Here is a 22,114-nt window from a genome sequence, read left to right as displayed (position 1 = left end):
ATCTTGAGGTATAATTATATATTGAAATACATATAAATGTATATTGTGGAGTTCAGTAGGAGTTTAATAAGTAGGTGTTATTGGTCGCTAGTCCTCTCCTTTCCCCCACCCCTCCCCTCCTTTTTTTTTCACCTCCCACTGATCTAAACATTGACGACGGTCTACTGGAATGGGAACCCGTGGCTGGGTTGTAGGTGATTGTAAGCCATGGGAGGGGGGGAGGCAGTATTCTATCTGGGGGCAGCCAGTTTCCAGTGGAAGCCCGTGGATACTCCGAGAACTTACCTTACAAAGCGAGGTAGCAGCTAAACGTGTTTCGTATAGTTTCTGCTTCCAACCTACAGTTTCCTCATTTTTTGACCTGCAATATTATAGATCCTTTTAAGTATTTTTATCAATTGGCTACTTGGTTCCCCAAGTCACTAATTGTCACTTCAGGCGAAAGGTGTTCTAATTTTGTTCATTTTTATGTGGATGAGCTAAAACTTATTGCAATCAGAACGGGAAGTGCGCCCATATTCCCGGCTTACTCTCTTAGAGATTTTCATTCTTCACGGCAGACACTTGTGATAAGAGACAGGAATTTAACTCTTTTATTATGCTAACTTTTCCCAGGAAAACTACGGTATAAAAGATTCTGCCTCATCCGAGAAGGTGAAAAAGTTATATCATGAGCTCAACTTGAAGCAGGTCTACAAATACTTCAAATAGGAAAGTTACAAGAACATTGTAGAATTTATATCGCAGAAATCTGCCCACCTGCCTGTGGGATTGTTCCTAGAATTTGTGAAGAAAATCTACAAGCGGGATAAAGTAACAGTTTTGACCGAAACTAGAGTTAGCATTATTGCATCTCCTAGAGATGAGGGCTTTGAATAGCCCATTTCCGAATTACCCTTGGCCTCATTTTCAAAACGAGGCATGGTGCTCAACCATTGTTGTGAAAATGAGTTTAATTTGCATGTGAATGAAAACTTATAATCATATGAAAGGATGAGCACCAGGACTCGTTTTGAAAATGAGGCCAAGGATATTTCGGAAATGGGCTATTAGTTTACAAAAACGAAAATAAAAACAAGGTTAAAATAGTCAAGCTCTCATGGAAGTCTTAACTTGATAGAAATCAAAGACACATAGAAGGGTTTTGATTATTTAAGTTGATACAAATATAACTGTTCACGGCCCATTTGCTTAAGTATGCCAAGAAGATCGTTGTTTTCTCTTGAACGACCACCACTGTTATTTTGACTCACAGAAATATTGGCAGAAGAAGAAGACACGGGTGTGCTGGTAACAATTTCTTCGCTTCTTTTTTCAATTGGCTGTAGGAAAATTTAGCGAGATAAACGCGCGGCTGAAGTGTAATAAGACTGCCACAAAATGCAATTGCGCACGTCATATATATGCGGACGAAGAGATCTATATAATCTGAACTCTACACGAAATTTGATTGGTTCTTACTCGTGGCCTGTTAGAGGATAGATGATAAATGACGTCACCGTTAATAAAATTTTTACGTCTTCACTATAGAAAGCAAATGGATTCTATGTTGCCGTGAATCTGTTCAGTAACTGATCAAGAACACGTCAAAATTTAGTAAGAACATCAGTGAAACACCCAGTTGCGCATCGTGTGCCACTTTCTTGTTCTGATATACTAGGTTATAGATTCACGGCAGCGTGGTTTTATTTGTAAAGTACACAATGATGGCTCAATAGTAATTTGGATGTTTCCTCCAAAGCAAACCTTAAAAATGAACCAGACAAAAAGCAGTTGGTTGATAACGTCAGCCATTTTTTAAGTCAAACTACATGTACCAGCTATACAGTTCCTTGACACGCGAAAACAAGAAATATAATGTGTAAATCTCAGTTTATAAGCTGTATGTAAGCGTTAAAATGCGCAACTTTGCTAAGACGAAGTTTTACGACTCGATACGTCAGACTACGTTACAGCGTTTATTTTACTGTGGTCACGTGGTGGAACACGGCGGCCAAATGAGGCATGCGTGAGGGGATCAATTTTTAACGCCAAAATTTCTAAAAACACACGAAACAACCGCTGTTTTATAAAATATGCGAAAAAAGATTGAGACATTCATAGTAATCTGTAAAAGAAAATAAAAGTAGGGAAATGCAAACTAGAGACTCGAGCTCAAAGCTTAGTCAAGTGCGAATATCCTGTTGATTTACGTACTCAGAAGAGCCAATAAGCAGAACACAAAACAACAACGTTTGTTTTATCCTCAGGTCTGGTTCACCCTGGTATTCTTCTCCTATTTCAATCATTTTGTACATTGCCTCTGTTTCATCTTTACAATGTCTTTTGATCCTTTACCTAACCTTTTTTTTAATCATAATTTTTTACTCTCTTTCCTTTGCCCTGCTACTGCTATTTGTTGTTTTGTGTTCTACTTATTGGCTCTTCTAAGTATCTTATATCACTCAATTACATTCAACTCTGCATAAGATCCCCGCTGCGAAGTTTAAAAGTCTCACAGCGGTGACTCACTGATAAAAAAAATTATCACATTGAAAATTTTGTAAAAAACCTTAATTCCAGATATTCTTGGCCGTAAAATTACAAGATGGGAACAAGATTGAAATAATTTCAGCATTGCGTGACAAATAATAAGTATGTTTCATCTACACTGGTATCAGATTGCTTCCCATCTTTAACACTCGTCTCCGGCAGTGAACATTTGACCTACCAGTATAAATGATTGAATTGTCCCCTTTCGAGTCCACAATGAAGCTAAAATTTACCTTAGAACTTCTTAATACTTTAATGTGTTCGAATATGCCAAGACAAACAGACGCCTTCCGCTAGCTTGCGGAATGTGGTGTTGTAAACAATTTCACCATAAGGAAATCGATGAGAATTTGAAACGAAAGCAGGAATGAAAACCAATTTGTCGTCGTTACCTATGCAAGGCTAGCTTATTGTATCGATTTCCTAATCGAACACGGTTCTAGCAGCTGAAATGTGCGTGGAATTCCGCAGTTAACCACAGGGGGCCTAATTAGATTATGTCGTGACGTATTAAAATACCGATGTTGTGATTTTCACAAAGTTCAACCTGGTTTTACCATGCGGAAATGCAACTAATTTTTATATCCTCGAAAACGATACTATTTCCACTTATCATGAGCTTAATCTGAACCGATTCTGAGTCATACCGCATGGAGCAAATGATAACTGAAAATTTGCCAAGAAATGCGACTTTTGGGTTTTAAGATATTGGTAAATTTCAAAAGCGTTCCGTGAGGTCAATATGAAATGAAATGGTCCTGTTTCAGACTAAAACCATACCTCTATTCCACCTATACAAATTTATAAAATTGATAGGAGTTTGCCTTCTTTTGCACTTTTCATGAGCAAAGTTCATTTGCCTCTACTCGGGGCACTGATTTCCGCCATTTTACGGCTACCAACGCTCGTTTCAGTTTTCGTGAGTTTTCTAGGATAAAGAGGGAAGTCTGGGCAAAAAAAAACCTTACCACGCTTCTATCTTTACTATAAGGTGTCTCTGGGCAAAATATGAAGGTTTTCAATTTTCCAAACATGTGCCACATTTTTCGATTTTCACTCGGTCAATTCACAAAGTCGCTTTTAAGGTGTTTATGTACAGTTTCCTTAGAGACCATCCTCTTGACAATAAAGAAAATATCCCTACTTCGAATCCGGTGTGGAACGCCTCAAACTGAGTTTATTACCGTAACTTGTAAACCTTGAGTTTGTAACGTAACTTTTTCCTAGCTGCCTTTATTTTTAGTTCTTAGCCGTCCTCTGCAAAACTAGAACGTGAAATCAGCTTGGTCTTAAAAAAGAAACCCAGATCAAACGCTGCTCACGGACGTCATGCGGAGGTTGAGCTGTGGCACCTTAAGAGACGATAAACGCATACAGCCATTCGCGAAATTCCAGCTAATTTTCAATCAAAGTACTCTTTCTGAGTTGCCGTTTGTACAAAACACATTTATTAGGCCCTTATTTTTGCACGTGAAACCCATGTTTTCCTCCCGCACAATTATAAAAAGCTCTGTTTTTTATTTTAATTATTATTCTTTTATTTTTACGTGAAACCATTAGCTATACTGATAACACTTTCATCAAGATCTAATCTCAAGATTGTGCCGTCCTTGTCTTCCGATGCAGATTGAAACTGAGTCAATATGTAGCAGAGTTATATATGATTTTTTAGTTAAGTTCGAAATGTTTTCCGCAGTGTAAACCCTTAAAAACTATCAGTCAAAGAGCAATTGGTTGGTAGCGCTGTAGCCATTTTGTATTTTCAACGTTTCTGAGTTACATTTGTCATTAGGTAGTATATTATTCAAACAGTTACATGTTATTCACTTCCTTAACAAGTTAAAACGATATGTAAAACAATTTAAGAATTGAGTGGACAAATGAATGTAAACATTTTAGCGCACTACTTTGCAGAGACGAAGGTTTACCACACAACACAGGCGTCAAACATCTGTACAGCGCTTTATCTAGGCACACATTCAAAGCATGAACACTTGTCGTCCTGTTAGCCTCTCAATGTTCAAATTCTCTTTGGTATCTTAAAAAATCTTGAAATGCCCTCTGATTAATTCTCAAGAATCATGAATAAATGAGAACACAGAAGAAAATTTTCATTTTGTTAAGGTTCCTTACTGTAAAAACGGGTAGCTGTCTTAGCTTTAGGGAAAAAAACCTGTCACCTAAAAATTTACCTGTAACTTTGACATATTTTATCAAACAACTAAGTAGATAGGTGGATAAATATAATGAAATGTTTTCCAAAGACCTAGCCAAAGTAAGCAACGTTCAAACGCAATATCATGTAATATTTTGTTGTCTATACTTAGTACTGTGCTACGTGATCCAGCTTGCATATGGTAAATACTCCAATTTAAGCAATTTTACAGCACGTGAGTTATGAGTCTAGAGCGTTTGATCACTGAACAACACAGTTCACGGCTCTTCAACTGTGACATTGCCATGAGTAAGATTTTTAAATGCAGACCATTTAAGAACAGAACCATGAGGTATGCTACAACTTGTGTACTGGGCGGCAATGTCGCTTTCGGACAGAACTTTATCCCAAATGTTGACACCTGCCAATCGGCCGTGAAGAGTTTGCTTAGGGTTATAACCTCCAGCAACAGAGTCTTGCTCTTGTCCAAGCACCATTGCGCCGCCAGATTTAACGATAGCGTTCTTGCTGTTGGTATTCGTTTTCTCTTCTATAACTTTGCCATCTCTATAGAGTTTTGCTACTCCTTGACTGTTTTCCCAGGTGAGACACAAGTGTTTCCAGGTATCATTGTAGAGATTTCTCGCCTCAAACCTGAAAAAAAAGGAAATAAAGGAAAACAGATAAGCACAACAGTTTAAAATATATTTAATCATTCAGGATCCGCCTTCCTTTTTGTTTGTTACTAAGTCAGTCAATAAAGAGTCATTTAGTCTGTCAGGCAGTTAGTAAGTCTATAGAAATTTGTAAAAGGCCTGTCACTCAGTCAGTCTGTCACCTAGTCAATCTGTCTCAGTCAGTCAGTCAGTCAGTCTGTCAGCCAGTCTGTTCTGTCTGCTCGTCAGTCCGTCATATCCTTCAGTCAGTCTGTCACAGACAGTCAAGTTGTCAGCCAGTCAGTCAGGTTGTCAGCCAATACGTCTGTCAGCCAGTTAGTCGGTCAGCTAGTCGTTTTTCAGTCAGACAGTTTGTCAATCAGCAAGATAGTATGTCGCCCATTCAATCAGTCTGTCTAGCAGCCAGTCAGCCAGTTAATCTGTCTGCTTGTATGTTTAAATTCCTTTCTTCTCCTTCATGCGTTCGTGTCTAACAAGAAGATCATAGTATGTCCTGTATTATGAGTTATCGTGGCTCCAATAAGAAATACCTCAACCCAGTTTTCAAAAATCCATGACGCATTACCAGAATATATGACCATCAACTGTCACTTCCAGGGTTGGATTAATTTCGACCAAAATGCTATTTTTTTCTTGTTGAATGGCATAGCTCATGACAAACTGATCCCCTTGGTCTTCAACAAGTTTGATAAAAAAACACACTGACAGCTGGCTGAGATCTGAGGCTATGGCTGGATTCTTCATGGCATAATTTTCTGTAGAACGCGGCTCCGGAAACACCATGAGGTACTCTACAACAGAGTAAATAAACTTCAGAAACCTCAAGACAATTGTTTGAGAAATTGCGCATTTTTTAAATGTTTTTGCTTCTTTAGAAGTATCCAGTTTTTGTTTAAATCTTCCTTCGTTTTTCGCATGTGCCGCACGCCTATCGGGGACGATAGTCCAACAGTGTTCAGTCTTAAGCAACATAGAATAAGACACGCATAGGATAAGGATCTCGCCTTTGGTTAAGTTCTGAACGACCTGCGGCTTAATCTAGGGCATAGTTTGCCCTTGTTTTCTTTGCAAGATAACTGGTTCACGCTTCGCCCTAATCAACTATTTAAGGCAATAATCTAAATATAAAGTAAAGAATACGAAGAATCGTTGCATCGATGTCCTTGTTAGTGAGTAGGGTGAGGAAGGAAATACGCAAAGTCATCAATCACTTGTAAATAAAATCTCAGAAGATGGACGCATGTTTTAAGGCGACTAGTACCAGTTTTCATCTTTTTTATGGTTTGTAACTTTGAAAAAATACAAGAAAAAGACTGACCAAGGCCATTTGAACACTTTTACGGAGTTGAATTACATAATCACTGGTCATCCAAAAATAGGTGTCAGTTCGTCAACAGCAGTTTCCATGACAACGTTTCCAAAGGATTATCCAGACACATTTTTCAGCTTATGGCTCAAATAGCACGGTGGGAACGCCAACTGCTGCATTACAATATGAAGAAACCTTTATGCTTTCTTTGTTTTGACTGTCTTCTGCCACTTTTTGCGACAACATCACCGTCATTACCCAAAAATTACGAACTTTGTAAGATCATTCTAAGCAATTTTCTTCATGCGCGGGATAAGAAACGAGCAATCCCGAGCGGGTAAGGTGGGCCCATCTTACCCGCTCGGGTAGAAATCAGAACACAGGATTTGCTTCATGTTGCCCACGGACGCTGCCAGCGATATGATAACTCGTGTTACAACACCTCACAAAATGTATTAGCGATGTCTTACAAGTTAGCTATAGCAGCTTTTCTAATCGTGACATCGGTATGCAAGTAGACGTATGCAGTTAAAATATTGCACCTTTCTGTTCCTTTCCTAAATCTGGTTCTCTTATCGCATAAGTGTATTTTTCCTCATATAAGTTCTGTTCGCGCTAGGCTCTTCCCGACAAGGTCTTTGCTCTCTACTTCCCACATTACACCCATGAATCTCTTCTGCGTTTTCCTTTGTTTGAGAAATTTTCTCCAATTTTCGCCTAATCAAACAATAACCTGTGATTTCTAATAATGAATATCAATAATTTCCATGATCCGAGTAATAAAAAAATGCAAGCTTCACAACGAAACCGATTAGTTTTGTCTGTTCATAGCAATCAAGTTTCGTTGCGTTCTTGAGAAAGTTCGATCACCACCTGCTTGTTTGCAAGTGTTTCCATGATGAGCATTAAAAATTTAGGCTCTAAGTCTCTATTCTTATGTTTTTCCGTCTTTTTTAAAGCGTCGTGACACAGCAAGGTTAAGAAGTGAAAGAACTTTGAAGCACTACGCTACCCTGGGACTCACTCATGATGTCTTGCGAGTTTGACTTCACGGTTTCATTTAAGCTTTCTTTCAAATCAAATAAAGGAAATCTTCGCCTCTCACCAAAACATCGTTTTGAAATGCTGTTAGATGTTACATGTACTGATTTATTTGCTATGATAAACAAGAAAGGTATTGCAAATAACCGTTTTATCCCTAGCCTCGTTTCCATGTTGACCAATAATTTTTCAAATAAACAAGTACCTAAAAAATTGAGAAATCTACACTTTCAAGATAGCTTTCAAATGAATTTGTAAAGTCTTTCACATAAACTTTCATCAGATAGCACTCACCTAAGTGGTACGGAGAACCTCTCTGGCCCATGGACTAGTTGCGAGTTTAGCAATTTCCACGCGCTTTGTCACGCATTTAAAAATCCGGATTTAATAAGATCGACTGCCGCAGACTATCGAGTGTGTTCGCGCGAGTATCTACGATCTGATGTTTACAGACGTTTACTGCTCACAAAACCAACTAATAGCCGTCAAAGACAGCCTCCCGGGCTCATCTTTAAGCATTTATTCACAAACTCTGGTTAAATCATATTATTTTCCTTCGAGGTTTGGAGTCTGTTCCTTCTTCAGGCAGATTTTGCTTTTACTATCACTCTTTGGCTTTCTCGAGATCTCGTATAGATTAGATTTTTGGTTTAGATGCGAAGCAACCTTTATGTCGCCGAGAATCGTCTTGTTTATCTTTGTTTCTGTCTCCTGCATACGCAGTGGCTGTTGAATACATCAAATACACGCTGGTAGACAAACTTCTTACAAAATATGACAAAAGTAGCGTAAACCGTAAAAAGCCTCGTGCCGCCATATTTGTTATGAATTTTCGACCTGCCTCCCACGCGAGGAAACTGGTACTAGCCACCTTAACCTATCCACCTAGCCTCGTTAGAGTTTCCGTGCGTGTGTATGTGTGCGTTTGTGAGTGAATACCCACCTTTATTACTTAACCGCGACTCTTACTTTGCTCTCTAATAGTTCCCTGAGCAAAACATGAGCACATCGCATAGCTTATCGACAACCTAAGCGTGTATATATGTGTGTTTGCAAGCTCCTGTGCGTGCATATGCTGCGTGCGTGAACGTATGCAAGTCCGTGCATGCGCACGTTTGTGTCTGTGCTTGCCTTTGTTACTACTCTTAATTTAATCGCCATAAAGGGTTTTGCTTTAAACTGCCTACGCCTTAATTTTTTCGAGCGTCCGCCCACCAGCTTCATTGGTAAGAAGGCGGTTCAACGGAGTTTTCAAACAAGCTAAAACAAATGGAAATACGGCAAGCTGTTACCAAACACTATTCATGCTGCATGTTAAATTCTATTTTAGTAGTTCTTGTTCTCTCAGGTGCAGTCCGTCAACAAAGCGGTTAACCGTCAGCGCAAGTGCGACCGTTGTATTGCTTGAGTAGCGTGTTTTCAATTTCAAAACCAATTTGTCAGGCAGAAGATCTAGAAATCCAAAGAATTGTAACTTTTTTGATAAAACTAAGAAAAAAATTGAATTAACAGGAAACCTATGATTAACCAAGTTTTTGTTCGAGAATTATCGTGTTTTCCTCTTCTCTTCTTTTGTTTCTTTTTACAGATTTCTTTAATAGCTTCAGCTTTTCCACATATTCTGTGTGCCAGTGATTGTTTGTTAGGCTTTCCTTCAGGCTTTTGCGTGGGAAATTGACACGCAATTTGACATTGACGACTCGACGTTGACAATTTGACATTGATAATTTGACATTGACTTATGATCGCTGTGCTGGCTCTGTCGGCAGAGGCAAATTCAGTTTCATCTGAGTGGTAGGTCTATGGTTTTCTATATCACGATTATATCAAAGCGTTCAAAAAAACAACTTACACTTCCCTCTTCGCAATCGAACGAATTTCACACATGTGTTCACTAAATGATTACAGTTTGAAGTAGTGGACGTTGTATGGCAATCACTATTGATATGGGGAAATTTTGTTGAAGAGGTTTATGGGTCGATCTCGTAAAATCTTCGATGGATTTTTCCTTAGCTTCTGGATTTTGGATTTTGGGCCATATCCTCGCACTTGAGCGAATATCAGCAAATTACAGCCAGCCGTTTCAAAATTGCTCTTAATATTTCAGTTTTAAGGTGAAATTAGGTGTTGAACAGGGTCTAAATCAAGTTTTATAGAATATATCACAACAATGTTTCATTTGACGAATTTTAAACGTGTTCTGAGCCATTGTGCTAATATTTCAAACCAGGAGATAACTTCTATTTCGCCATGGTAGGTAAATTACAAACTTGTTATTCTATCTATTCGTTCTAAGCGCCCCCGTGGGCAATAAGAAGCGAATCCTGTGTTCCTTAATTTGGAGCTGACCTGGGTGAAATTTTGGAACAATAACTCACCTATATTACACCGCTGTTTTCCTTCTGGTCCTGATGAACACCTGCAGCCATTGTTAACTGATATGAAATGGATAGAGAAAAGAAATAATAATAGAAAAGATTACACTTTTAAAAACAAGTCAGTGTGTAGTCAAATGACGACTAGTGATGGCTCAGCAGGAATCAGATAGGCCACAAACGTACGCTGGTATAACATTATTTTTGAAAATATTGCTCTAGAAACTAAAAGTTTTAAATTACCTCTTTCGCAGTGTCTTCCTGTATATGCTTCCGTACAGCGACACTTGTAACTGTTTGTCCGATACAGAGGTACACAGGTCCCTTTGTTCTGACAGGGCGTCATCGAGCATGGAGACTAAGATCGAGAAAATCAAGTACTCACTTCCTTGATAAAAACCAGTAGTAGTAGTAGTACTTTATTAAGACACATTTCACCAGTGAGCCTGGGGTTCATTTAAATGTCAGCGTGTATGGTAAAATTATACTGTAAAATTTGAATATGTTATCTATTCGATAAAAATACAAAAACTAGACTAGAAGATTTAAAAACTAGACTTTACAAATTTAATATGTTAACTACTCAATACAAAGATTACAGCAACAATTGGTCTCGGTAGTCAGGTTAACATAGATCAGTAAATTTTTAAACTTCTAAGAGAGGACGCTCTTATAATTCAGGTAGGTTGTTCCATAAACATGAAGTTATGTAACGATACGATTTCTACAAATACTTTGATTTAAAAGTAGGCTCATTTAGCTTACAATAACCTCTTAAGTCATAATTGCTAGAACGCAATGAGAACAATTCCTTGATGTAGTTTGGCCCTGTATTAAATGAAGATTTGTAAAAAAGGATTAGGGCTTGGATGTATCTGCGATGTTTCAGGGACTTGATGTTTACTATCTTAAGTATATCGCCAAATGGAGTTGACTTGAGCAGATTCATCAGTGTTCTGAAAGCAAACTGATTGGTAAATTCTAGCTTGTTAGAAAGTCCAGGTGAAAGTCCCACTAAACCAGGTTACAAACTTTGATGACGGGTTGATAAAATGACTTAAAAATGGCTTGCGACGAACACAAAAGTAAACTGAGAAAAAGCCACAGAGAGACGTATTTTAACGTTCAGTTAACAGTTCAATATAACTTGTTCACACGACTTCGACTGCCGGTTTCGGTCATCATCTAGATAAAATTTTAAAAAAAGGGATGATAAAGATAAAACGATAGAAAAAGAGTTTTACCGTAATACTGTAGTGATACCAAGAATGGTTGGTAATGAACTTGTCTGAATGGGTGTAACGATCCGATGGAAGCAGTTCACATAGCAGATTTTCGATGTTATCAGCCAAATCTGCCAGGTTGAAGGACAAACATGGATCCTCATAGAGACATTTAAAAGCACACTCTAAGGAGTGTTGGACCAGTTCTTTCCCAACATATGTAATGTTCAAATAGGAGCCTTCGTGAGCAAGAAAATTGGCGAAAGCAACCTCATTATGTGGTGATTGTCCTGTGTTTGATAAAGAAATGAAGGTAACCGATCAAAATAGTTTTGCTTATACTTATTTATGAGATAGATAGCAATAAAAAAGGGAGTATTACTGCGACGGAAGAGAGATTATACCTTTTGAGGTCTGCAAAGAGCTCGCTGATACAATCAGAGCAAGGAAACAGGAAGATAACAAGAAAATTTCCATCTTATTCTTGTAGCTCACAGAGAAATCATTTTCGTGCTGATACACGGTTTGCAAACATCTGCTTCAGTTAATATTACAATTTCTCTTCATCCATAATTAATTTGTTTTTCCGTTTAGGTGTTTGACTACATTTTTTTTCTAGAAATGATTTTTTTTTGTTGAGAGAGAGGGCGTAACACTTTGTGGCGATAGCCAAAGATTTGTGTTTTGAAGACTTCTGTTAGACCCTAAAAAAAAAGACAGATAAAGTAAAATTTTACAGCGGTCTAATGCGATAAAAAAAGCGTATATGTCGTTACAAAAATTTTCCGTGCAGGGAATTACCGTTTTGGGCAACAAGATGCGTGACCAGGTGAATGATCTTTGTTAAAATCTTGCCGCATGGGTGAAGTTTGTCTTCCTTTATAAATGTTTTTCTCTGACGTCACAAGGTTATTTATCTTTCTTGTTAGTTTCTATGCTTTACATAAATTAGGGAGAAAATTAAAAGAATGACAAAGAAGAGCTTCAGAGATTAAAATCAACTTGTTTGAATTCTGCTTCAAAGGAAAGTTTTAAGCAATGTTAATTAATGTGTGTTGCCGGTTATATTAAGTCTTCTTTTGTACTTATATAGGTTTACTTCTTGCAAGCAGCATGCGGTGTGTTTTCGTTATTATTATTTTAGTTTATGCTAGCTCGGTCGAAAAGCGCTCTATCTTGAGTCTAAGGATTTGCAATATGCAAACATAGATGAAAAGATTCTTCATTCTGATTGACTTAGATAAATACAGTTTTCAGGTAACACAATGTATCACTTTACCGCTTCTTGCAACCTCTTAAAATACTTCAAATACTTAAGATGTTTATATACAGTTACCTTGGAGACCATTCCTTTGACAATAAAGAAAAGATTCCTACTTTGAATCCAGTGTGGAACGGATTAAATTGAGTTTATTGCGATAACTTGTAAGCCGTGAGTTTGTAACGTAAGTTTTACCCAGCTCTCTTCATTTTTAGTCGGAATTTGAACATTTTGGCAGCTTGAAGAAATTGATAAAATGTTTAAGAAACTGCTGTTTTGATTGAATGCGGTTGTTCAGACCAAGCTTAAGCGCACAAAAATATTATCTGGGTTTGAATGACTTGTAGGGACCTTAAACACGAAGGCGCGCTATAAAAGGAGCCTTAGGTCCCACTGGACCATTTGTCAATCAACCGTCGTGTGATGTAGAACTCTTAGAGTCAAGTCAGCTTGAGCTACAGCTACTCCAAAGCAGTAAACAGCGAGCGCATTCCTCAAAATTGTTTTATGTCTTCATCACAATACAAGAATTTTTGAGATTTGTTTTTCCTTTCTCCAATGGAAACTGTCTTTATTTGTGGCGGTAAATTGAGATCGAAGTCGGTGGTTCGCACGTTACCTCATGCCACCATGCTGGTGGAAGTAAACAATAGATATCTCATTAGCTCCTTTTGTTCGTCTACCAGCATTTAAATTTGACCCGCACACGTCAACGGTGAGTGAAAAAGGAGCCTAGGTCTTCCCAGGGAAGACTTCCTTATATAGCGCGCTTTCGTGTTTAAGGAAGTTACGACGGCGACTGTAAAGTACGTTTTCAAAAGTTGTACAGCTCTTAGCCGGCTTTTACAAAACTACAACGTGAAATCAAGCTCGGTCTTAGAGCATAAGCCCCAGCAGAAAACTATTTAAGTTCCTTCTGGAATCAAACGCTGCTCACAAACGTCATGCAGATGTTGAGGTGTGGCAACGTAGGAGACGACAAACACATACAGCCGTTCGCGAAATTCTAGCTAAGCTTTAATCGAATTCCAATCCTCTTCTGCGTTGCCATTTGAACGAAAGACTCTTATTAGGTCCTTACTTTCGCATGAAAAACCCATGTTTTCCCTTAGCACAATTATAAACAGCTCTGTTTTTCTGCTTTTTTTTTTTTTTGTTTTTTTTTTTTACGTGAAGCCATTAGTTATACTGAAAAGACTTGCATCAAGTTCTAATCTCAAGGTTGTGCAGTCCTTGTATGTTGCAGTTTGAAATTAAGTCAATGTTTTGTGGAAATGGTAAATTGGTCAGAAGCTCTTTTCAGACTAATGACCAACCAGGCACTTTTAAATGCGCTCGTGCATGATGCAAAACGTGTCCTTTCATTCACAACACTGAGAAAATATCGGGACCCAAACGATCCATTAAGATCACCGATCACTTCACGTGCACCTCCGCCAATGTAATCCATTGCATAACTTGCACTTATTGCAAAAAGATTTACATCGGCGAAACAGGCAGAAGACTAGGTGAATAAAGGCTGATAGTTTCGAAAGAAACTGTTTGGGGCTGCGTCGGTGGGAGTAACGAAATAATTTGGATCTATCAACAAAGTTGAAATGGTAAATTGGCCACCGTAATGATTACAAAAGCTGACGTTTCGAGCGTTAGCCCTTCGTCGGAGCGAATGGAAGAAGACTAGGTGACCGATTCCGAGAACACCTTTGCGACGGGGAGAGGAATGACAAGGACACATCGAAACCAGTCGCTAGACATTTTAATTTACCCAATCATTCTAAGCAACATATGGAAATCTGCGATCTTTCCTTACACTTAGGTAGCATGGAAAGCCGCAAAACTCTTCAACAAAGGCTCATCTTTCAAACGGGCAGTCTAAATCCCACAGGTATCAACGAACGCTTTTCATTCCACTAAATAAATTTATTCGTGTTTTTCTCGTTGCCATGTTCCCACCAATCACGTAGCTCCATTTTCTGCCTTTAAAAGCACACACAACCCATGATTCCTTTATTCGCTCCGAATAACCGTAACGGTTGCCAATTTACCATTTCAACTTTGTTGATATATTCAAATTATTTCGTTACCCCCACCGACGCAGCGCCAAACAGTTTCTTTAGAAACTATCAGCCTTTATTCAATGTGTAGTGGAGTTATATATGATTTTTAGATAAGCTCGATATGTTACCTGCCTTTTAAACCCTAAAAAAAACTACTGGTCAAAAAGTAATTGTTTGCTTGCGTTGAAGCCATTTTGTAAGTATTTTAACGTTTCAGACTTACATTCGTCATTAGCTCTATTTCACTCAAACAGTTACCAGTTATTCAATTCCTTAACAAGTTAGAACGCTATGTATAACAATTTGAGAATTGATTGGACAAAATGAAAGTAAACGTTTAGACACGCCACTTCGTAGGGACGAAGGCTTACCACGCAAGACCGGCGTCAAACTTCAGTACACCAGTTTATCTAAGCGCACATGTTCAAAACATGAACACTTGTCCTGCCAGCCTCTCAATGCTCAAAATTTTCTTTTTGGATCTTTCAAAGTCTTGAAATGCTCTCTGATTTTATTCTCAAGAATCATGAATAAAGGAGAACAGGGAAGAAAATTTTCGTTTTGTTAAGGTTCCTTGCTGTAAAAACGGGTAGCTGTCTTAGCTTTAAGGCAAAAACTTGTCACCTAAAAATTTACCCGTAACCTTAACATCTTTTATCAAAAAACTGAGTAGATAGGTGAATAAATGTAATGAAGTGTTTTCCGAAGACCCGGCCAAAGTAAGCAACGTTTAACGCAATATCAAGTAATATTTTGTTGTCTATATTTGGTACTGAGCCCCGTGATCCAGACATGCATATAGTAAATACTCTAATTTAAGGAGTTTCACATCGTGGGAGTTATAAATCTAGAGCGTTTGATCATTGAACAACACAGTTCACGGCTCCTCAACTGTGACATCGCCGCGAGTAAGATTTTTGAATGCAGACCAGTTAAGAACCAGAACCATTAATTATACTACAACTTGTGTACTGGGCGGCAATTTCACTTTCGGACAGAACTTTATCCCAGATGTTGACACTTGCCAATCGGCCGTGGAGAGTTTGACGAAGATTAAAATGTCCACCAACGGAGTCCTGCTCTTGTCCAAGCACAAGAGAGCCGCCAGATTTAATGGTAATGTTCTTTGTCTCAGTATTCGTTTTCTGTTCTATAAACTTGCCATCTTTAGAGAGTTTTGTTACTCCTTGAATGTTTTCCCAGGTGAGACACACGTGTTTCCAGGCATCATTGTAAAGATTTTGCGCATTAAAACTGAAATAATATATATAAAAAAAGTCAAACGGATAAGCAAAACAGTTTGAAATATATTTGATTGTTCAAGATCCTCTTTTTTCATTCGTTGTTACTAAGTCAGTACACAAAGAGTCAGAAAATTCAGGCTTTAAGTCTCTATTTTTATGTTTTTTCGTCTTTTTTAAAGCGTCGTGACACACCAAGGTTAAGGAGTGAAAGAACTTTGAAGCACTGCGCTACCCTGGGACTCACCCATTATGTCTTGCGAGTTTGACTTCACGGTTTCATTTAAGTTTTCTTTCAAATCAAATAAAAAAATCTTGGCCTCTCATCAAAACATTGTTTTGAAATGCTGTTAAATGTTACATGTACTGATTTATTCGCTATGATAAACAAAAAAGGTATTGCAAATAACCATTCTCTAACCAGCCTCGTTTCCATATTGACCAATAATTTTTCAAATAAACGAGTACGTAAAAAGGGGAAAGTACGTAAAAAATTGGGAAAGCTACACTTTCACGATAGCTTTCAAATGAATTTGTAAAGTCTGTCACATAACCTTTCATCAGATAGCACTCACCTGAGTGGTACGGAGAACCTCTCTGGACCATGGACTAGTTGCGAGTTTAGCAATTTCCACGCGCGTTGTGACGCATTTAAAACATCCGGGTTTAATAACATCGACTACCGCTGACTATCGAGTGTGTTCGCGCGAGTATCTACGATCTGATGTTTACAGCTTAGAAAATCATTCAATAGCCGTCAAAGACAGCCTCCCGGGCTCATCTTTAAGCATTTATTCACAAACTCTGGTTATATCATATTATTTTCCTTAGAGTTTTACAGTCTGTTCCTTCTTCAGGCAGATTTTTCTTTTTGCATCACTTTTTGGCTGTAGCGAGATCTCCTATCGATTAGATTTTTGGTTTAGATGCGAAGCAACCTTTATGTCAACGAGAATCGTCTTGTTTATCTTCGTTTCTGTCTCCTGCATACGTAATGGCTGTTGAATACATCAAATACACGCTGGTAGGCAAACTTCTTACAAAATAAGACAAAAGTAGCGTAAACTTTGCTCTGTAAAAGTTCCCCGAGCAAAACATGAGCATATCGCATAGCTTATCGACATAACTTATCGACAAAGCGTGTTTATGTGCGTGTGTGCGAGCTTCTGTGCGTGCATATGCTACGTGCGTGTACGTACGCAAGTGCGGGCATGCGCACGTTTGTGTCTGTGCTTGCCTTTGTTACTACTCTTAATTTAATCGCCATGAAGGGTTTTGCTTTAAACTGCCTACGCCTTAATGTTTTCGAGCGCCCGCCCATCAGCTTCATTGGTAAGAAGGCGGTTCAACGGAGTTTGCAAACAAGCTAAAACAAATGGAAATACGGCAAACTGTTACCAAACACTATTCATACTGCATGTTAAATTTTATTTTAGTAGTTCTTGTTCTCTCAGATGCAGTCCGTCAACAAAGCGGTTAATCGTCTGCGCAAGTGGATAATAGAAAAATTCCATCTTTTTCTTGTAGCTCACAGAGAAATCATTTTCGTACTGATACACGGTTTCCAAACATCTGCTTCAGTTAATTCTAATGTTTTTCTCTGGCGTTACAAGGTTATTAATCTTTCATTTTAGTTTCTTTGCTTTACATTTACATGCCGGTTATAACCGGCATTAACACACATTAATTAACATTTAGAAATGTTAACTTTTTAGAAATGTCGCCCTGAAATCAGCTCGTTTGAATTCTGCTTCCAAGGAAAGTTTCAAGAAATGTTCATTAATGTGTGTTAATGCCGGTTATAACCGGCATGTAAATGTAAAGCAAAGAAACTAAAATGAAAGATTAATAACCTTGTGACGCCAGAGAAAAACATTTATGAAGGAAGACAAACTTCACGTCTGCCAAGATTTTGACGAAGACCACTCACCTGGTTACATATCTCGTTGCCAAAAACGGTAATTCCCTGCACGGAAAATTTTTGTAACGACATATACGATTTATTTATCGCATTAGACCGCTGTAAAATTTTAATTTATCTGTCTTTTTTTTAGGTTCTAACAGAAGTCTTCAAAACACAAATCTTTGGCTATCGCCACAAAGTGTTGCGCCCTCTCTCCCTCAACAAAAATAATCATTTCTGAAAAAAAAGGAACGTTGTCAAACACCTAAAAGGAAAAACAAATAAATTATGGATGGAGAGAAATTGTAATTGTAATCTCTGAAGCTCTTCTCTGCCATTCTTTTAATTTTCTCCCTAATTTATGTAAAGCAAAGAAACTAAAAAGAAAGATTAATAACCTTGTGACGCCAGAGAAAAACATAAGAGTTAACTGAAGCAGATGTTTGAAAACCGTGTATCAGCATGAAAATGATTTCTCTGTGAGCTAGAAGAATAAGATGGAATTTTTCTATTTATCTTCCTGTTTCCTTGCTCTGATTGTATCAGCGAGCTCTTTGCAGACCTCAAAAGGTATAATCTCTCTTCCGTCGCAGTAATACCCGCGTGTTTTTTGTTATCTATCTCATAAATAAGTCTTAGCAAAACTACTTTGATCGGTTATCTTCATTTCTTTATCAAACACAGGACAATCACCACAGAATGGGGTTGCTTTCGCCAATTTTCTTGCTCACAAAGGCTCCTATTTGAACATTACATATGTTGGGAAAGAACTGGTCCAACACTCCTTAGAGTGCGCATTTAAATGTCTCTATGAGGATCCATGTTTGTCCTTCAACCTGGCAGATTTGGCTGATAACATCGAAAATCTGCTATGTGAACTGCTTCCATCGGATCGTTACACCCATTCAGACAAGTTCATTATCAACCATTCTTGGTATCACTACAGTATTATGGTAAAACTCTTTTTCTATCGTTTTATCTTTATCATCACATTTTAAAATTTTGTCCTGATGATGACTGAAGCCGGCAGTCAAAGTCGTTTGAATAAGTTACATTCAACTGTTAACTGAACGCTAAAATACGTCTCTCTGTGGCTTTTTCTTAACATTTGTGTTCGTCGCAAGCCATTTTTAAGTCATTTTATCAACCCGTCATCAAAGTTTGTAACCTGGTTTAGTGGGACTTTCACCTGGACTTTCTAACAAGCTAGAATTTACCAATCAGTTTGTTATCGGAACACTGATGAATCTGCTCAAGTCAACTCCATTTGACGATATACTTAAGATAGTAAACATGAAGTCCTTGCAACATCGCAGATAGATGCAAGCCCTAATCCTTCTTTATAAATCCTGATTTAATACGGGGCCAAACTACATAAAGGAATTGTTCTCATTGCGTTCTAGCAATTATGACCTAAGAGGTTATTGTAAGCTAAATGAGCCTACTTTTAAATCAAACTATTTGTAGAAATCTTATCGTTACATAACTTCATGTTTATGGAACAACCTACCTGACAATATAAGAAGAGCGTCCTCTCGATCTTAGAAGTTTAAAAATTTACTGAACAATGTTAACCTGACTACCAAGGCCAACTGTTGCTGTAATTTTTCTATCGAGTAGTTAACATATTAAATCTGTATAGTCTGGTTTTTGTATTTTTATCGAATAGATAACATATTCAAATTTTACATTTTAATTTTACCATACACGTCGACATTTAAATGAGCCCCAGGTTCACTGGTGAAATGTGTCTAAATAAAGTACTACTGCTACTACTACTGGTTTTTATCAACGAATTGAGTACTTGATTTTCTCGATCTTAGTCTCCATGCTCGATGACGCCCTGTCAGAACAAAGGGACCTGTGTACCTCTGTATCGGACAAACAGTTACAAGTGTCGCTGTACGGCAGCATATACAGGAAGACACTGCGAAAGAGGTAATCTAAAACTTTTAGTTTCTAGAGCAATATTTTCAAAAATAATGTCATACCAGCGTACGTTTGTGGCCTATCTGATTTCTGCTGAGCCATCACTAGTCGTCATTTGACTACACACTAATTTGTTTTTAAAAGTGTAATCTTTTCTATTATTATTTCTTTTCTCTATCCATTTCATATCAGTTAACAATGGCTGCAGTTGTTCATGAGGACCAGAAGGAAAACAGCGGTGCAATATAGGTGAGTTATTGTTCCAAAATTTCACCCAGGTCAGCTCCAAATTAAGGAAGAAAGGACTCGCTTCTTATTGCCCACGAGCGCGCTTAGAACGAATAGATAGAATAAGAAGTTTGTAATTTACCTACCATGGCGAAATAGAAGTAATCTCCTGGTTTGAAATATTAGTACAATGGCTAAGAACACGTTTAAAATTCATCAAATGAAACATTGTTGTGATATATTCAATAAAACTTGATTAAGATCCCGTTCAACACCTAATTTCACCTAAAAACTGAAATATTAAGAGTAATTTTGAAACGGCTGGCTGTAATTTGCTGATATTCGCTGAAGTGCGAGGATATGGCCAAAAAACAAAAATCCTGAAGCTAAGAAAAAATCCACTGAAGATTTTACGAGATCGACCATAAACCTCTTCAACGGAATTTCCCCATATCAATAGTGATTGCCATACAACGCCGACTACTTCAAACTGTAATCATTTAGTGAACACATGTGTGAAATTCGTTCGACTGCGAAGAGGGAAGTGTAAGTTGTTTTTTTGAACGCTTTGAATATAATCGTGATATAGAAAACCATAGACCTACCACTCAGATGAAACTGAATTTGCCTCTGCCGACAAAGCCAGCACAGCAATCACAAGTTAATGTCAAATCATCAATGTCAAATTGTCAACGTCGACTCGTCGATGTCAAATTGCGTGCCAATTTCCCACGCAAAAGCCTGAAGGAAAGCATAGCAAACAATCACGGGTACACAAAATATGTGGAAAAGCTGAAGCTATTAGTGAAATCTTTAAAAAGAAACAAAAGAAGAGAAGAGGAAAACACGATAATTCTCGAACACAAACTTGGTTAATCATGGGTTTCCTGTTAATTCACCAGTTTTTCGTTTGGCTTTATCAAAAAAGTTACAGTTCTTTGGATTTTTAGATCTTCTGCCTACTCAAGCAATACAACGGTCGCACTTGCGCAGACGATTAACCGCTTTGTTGACGGACTGCACCTGAGAGAACAAGAACTACTGAAATAGAATTTAACATGCAGCATGAATAGTGTTTGGTAACAGTTTGCCGTATTTCCATTTGTTTTAGCTTGTATGCAAACTCCGTTGAACCTCCTTATTACCAATGAAGCTGGTGGGCGGGCGCTCGAAAAAATTAGGGCGTCGGCAGTTTAAAGGAAAACTCTTTATGGCGATTAAATTAAGAGTAGTAACAAAGGCAAACACAGACGCAAACGTACGCATGCACGCACTTGCATACGTACACGCACGCAGCATATGCACGCACAGAAGCTCGCGCACACGCATATACACACGGTTAGGCTTTCGATAAGCTATGCGATATGCTCATGTTTTGCTCAGGGAACTATTAGAGAGCAAAGAAGGAGTCGCGGTTAAGTAATAAAGGTGAGTATTCACCCACAAACATACACACACACACGCACGCAAATTCTAAGAAGGCTAGGTGGATAGGTTAAGGTGGCTCGTACCGGTTTTCGTCTTTTTGATGGTTTGTAACTTTGAAAGAATACAACAGAAAGACTGACCAAGGCCAGTTGAACACTTTTACGGGGTTGAATTATATAATCATTGGTTATCCAAAAATAAGTGTCATTTTGCCACCAGCAGTTTCCATGGCAACGCTTTCATAGGCTTATTCAGACGCATTTTTTAGCTTGTGGCTTAAATAATTAGAAAACTAACCCGGTGACCCCATGATTTTTTTCAGTGATTGCATTTGGCACTTGAAAAGGAAAATGCACAAGGATTTTTAAAAAATTCTATGGAGCGGAATTTCAGAAAATCTAGAAAAAAGGCAATTTTCAGACATCGCAAATTTCCTTCCGCAGAATTTTCTTGTTTCTTTTTCTGACGATTCCTTTCGACGTTATTTTCATATTGGAATAATAAAAAGAAGGGGGTCATCGGACTTGTTTTCATGCAATAGCTTTCGTGAGTTTAGCAATTTCCGCGCGCGTTCTCGCGCATTTTAAAATCTGGATTCTATAAGATCGACATTTGCTCATGATCTCTTATAGCTACCGCTGACAATTGCGTGTGCTTGCGCGCCTACGATCTGCTGTTTACTGCTAATTAAGAAAATCATTAAACAGCCGTCAAAGATAGCCTCCCAGGCTCATCTTAACAATCCTACACACGAC

General features: G+C 38.1%; 3 protein-coding genes and 1 pseudogene across 3 annotated transcripts; 2 read left to right on the top strand and 2 right to left on the bottom strand.

Annotated features, from left to right (window-relative positions):
* Positions 1 to 879, top strand: part of LOC148736256 (farnesyl pyrophosphate synthase-like) — a 48,802-nt pseudogene extending 47,923 nt beyond the window's left edge.
* A 3,132-nt stretch (positions 880 to 4,011) lies between these two features.
* LOC111343757 (C-reactive protein) lies at positions 4,012 to 11,874 on the bottom strand. Its single transcript, XM_088751658.1, has 6 exons — positions 11,717 to 11,874; positions 11,334 to 11,602; positions 10,333 to 10,447; positions 10,093 to 10,149; positions 5,930 to 6,155; positions 4,012 to 5,341 (listed from the first exon to the last, which is right to left on the bottom strand). The coding sequence occupies exons 1-6, from the start codon at positions 11,787 to 11,789 to the stop codon at positions 4,966 to 4,968; spliced, it is 1,116 nt and encodes a 371-aa protein (XP_088607784.1). The 5' UTR covers positions 11,790 to 11,874; the 3' UTR covers positions 4,012 to 4,965.
* Positions 11,875 to 15,562: 3,688 nt separating this feature from the next.
* On the bottom strand, positions 15,563 to 16,547 carry LOC148736255 (C-reactive protein 1.4-like). The gene is made up of 2 exons (XM_088753052.1): positions 16,447 to 16,547; positions 15,563 to 15,884 (listed from the first exon to the last, which is right to left on the bottom strand). Exons 1-2 carry the CDS (start codon positions 16,545 to 16,547, stop codon positions 15,563 to 15,565), a joined length of 423 nt encoding a protein of 140 aa, XP_088609178.1.
* Positions 16,548 to 18,157: 1,610 nt separating this feature from the next.
* LOC148736254 (inactive serine protease PAMR1-like) lies at positions 18,158 to 19,822 on the top strand. Its single transcript, XM_088753051.1, has 3 exons — positions 18,158 to 18,344; positions 18,459 to 18,727; positions 19,598 to 19,822. The coding sequence occupies exons 1-3, from the start codon at positions 18,272 to 18,274 to the stop codon at positions 19,820 to 19,822; spliced, it is 567 nt and encodes a 188-aa protein (XP_088609177.1). The 5' UTR covers positions 18,158 to 18,271.
* Positions 19,823 to 22,114: the final 2,292 nt, after the last annotated feature.

The sequence above is a fragment of the Stylophora pistillata genome, chromosome 3 (genome assembly GCF_964205215.1).
Source record: "Stylophora pistillata chromosome 3, jaStyPist1.2, whole genome shotgun sequence".
Classification (NCBI taxonomy): domain Eukaryota; kingdom Metazoa; phylum Cnidaria; class Anthozoa; order Scleractinia; family Pocilloporidae; genus Stylophora; species Stylophora pistillata.
This window is presented reverse-complemented; position numbering and strand designations above follow the sequence as displayed.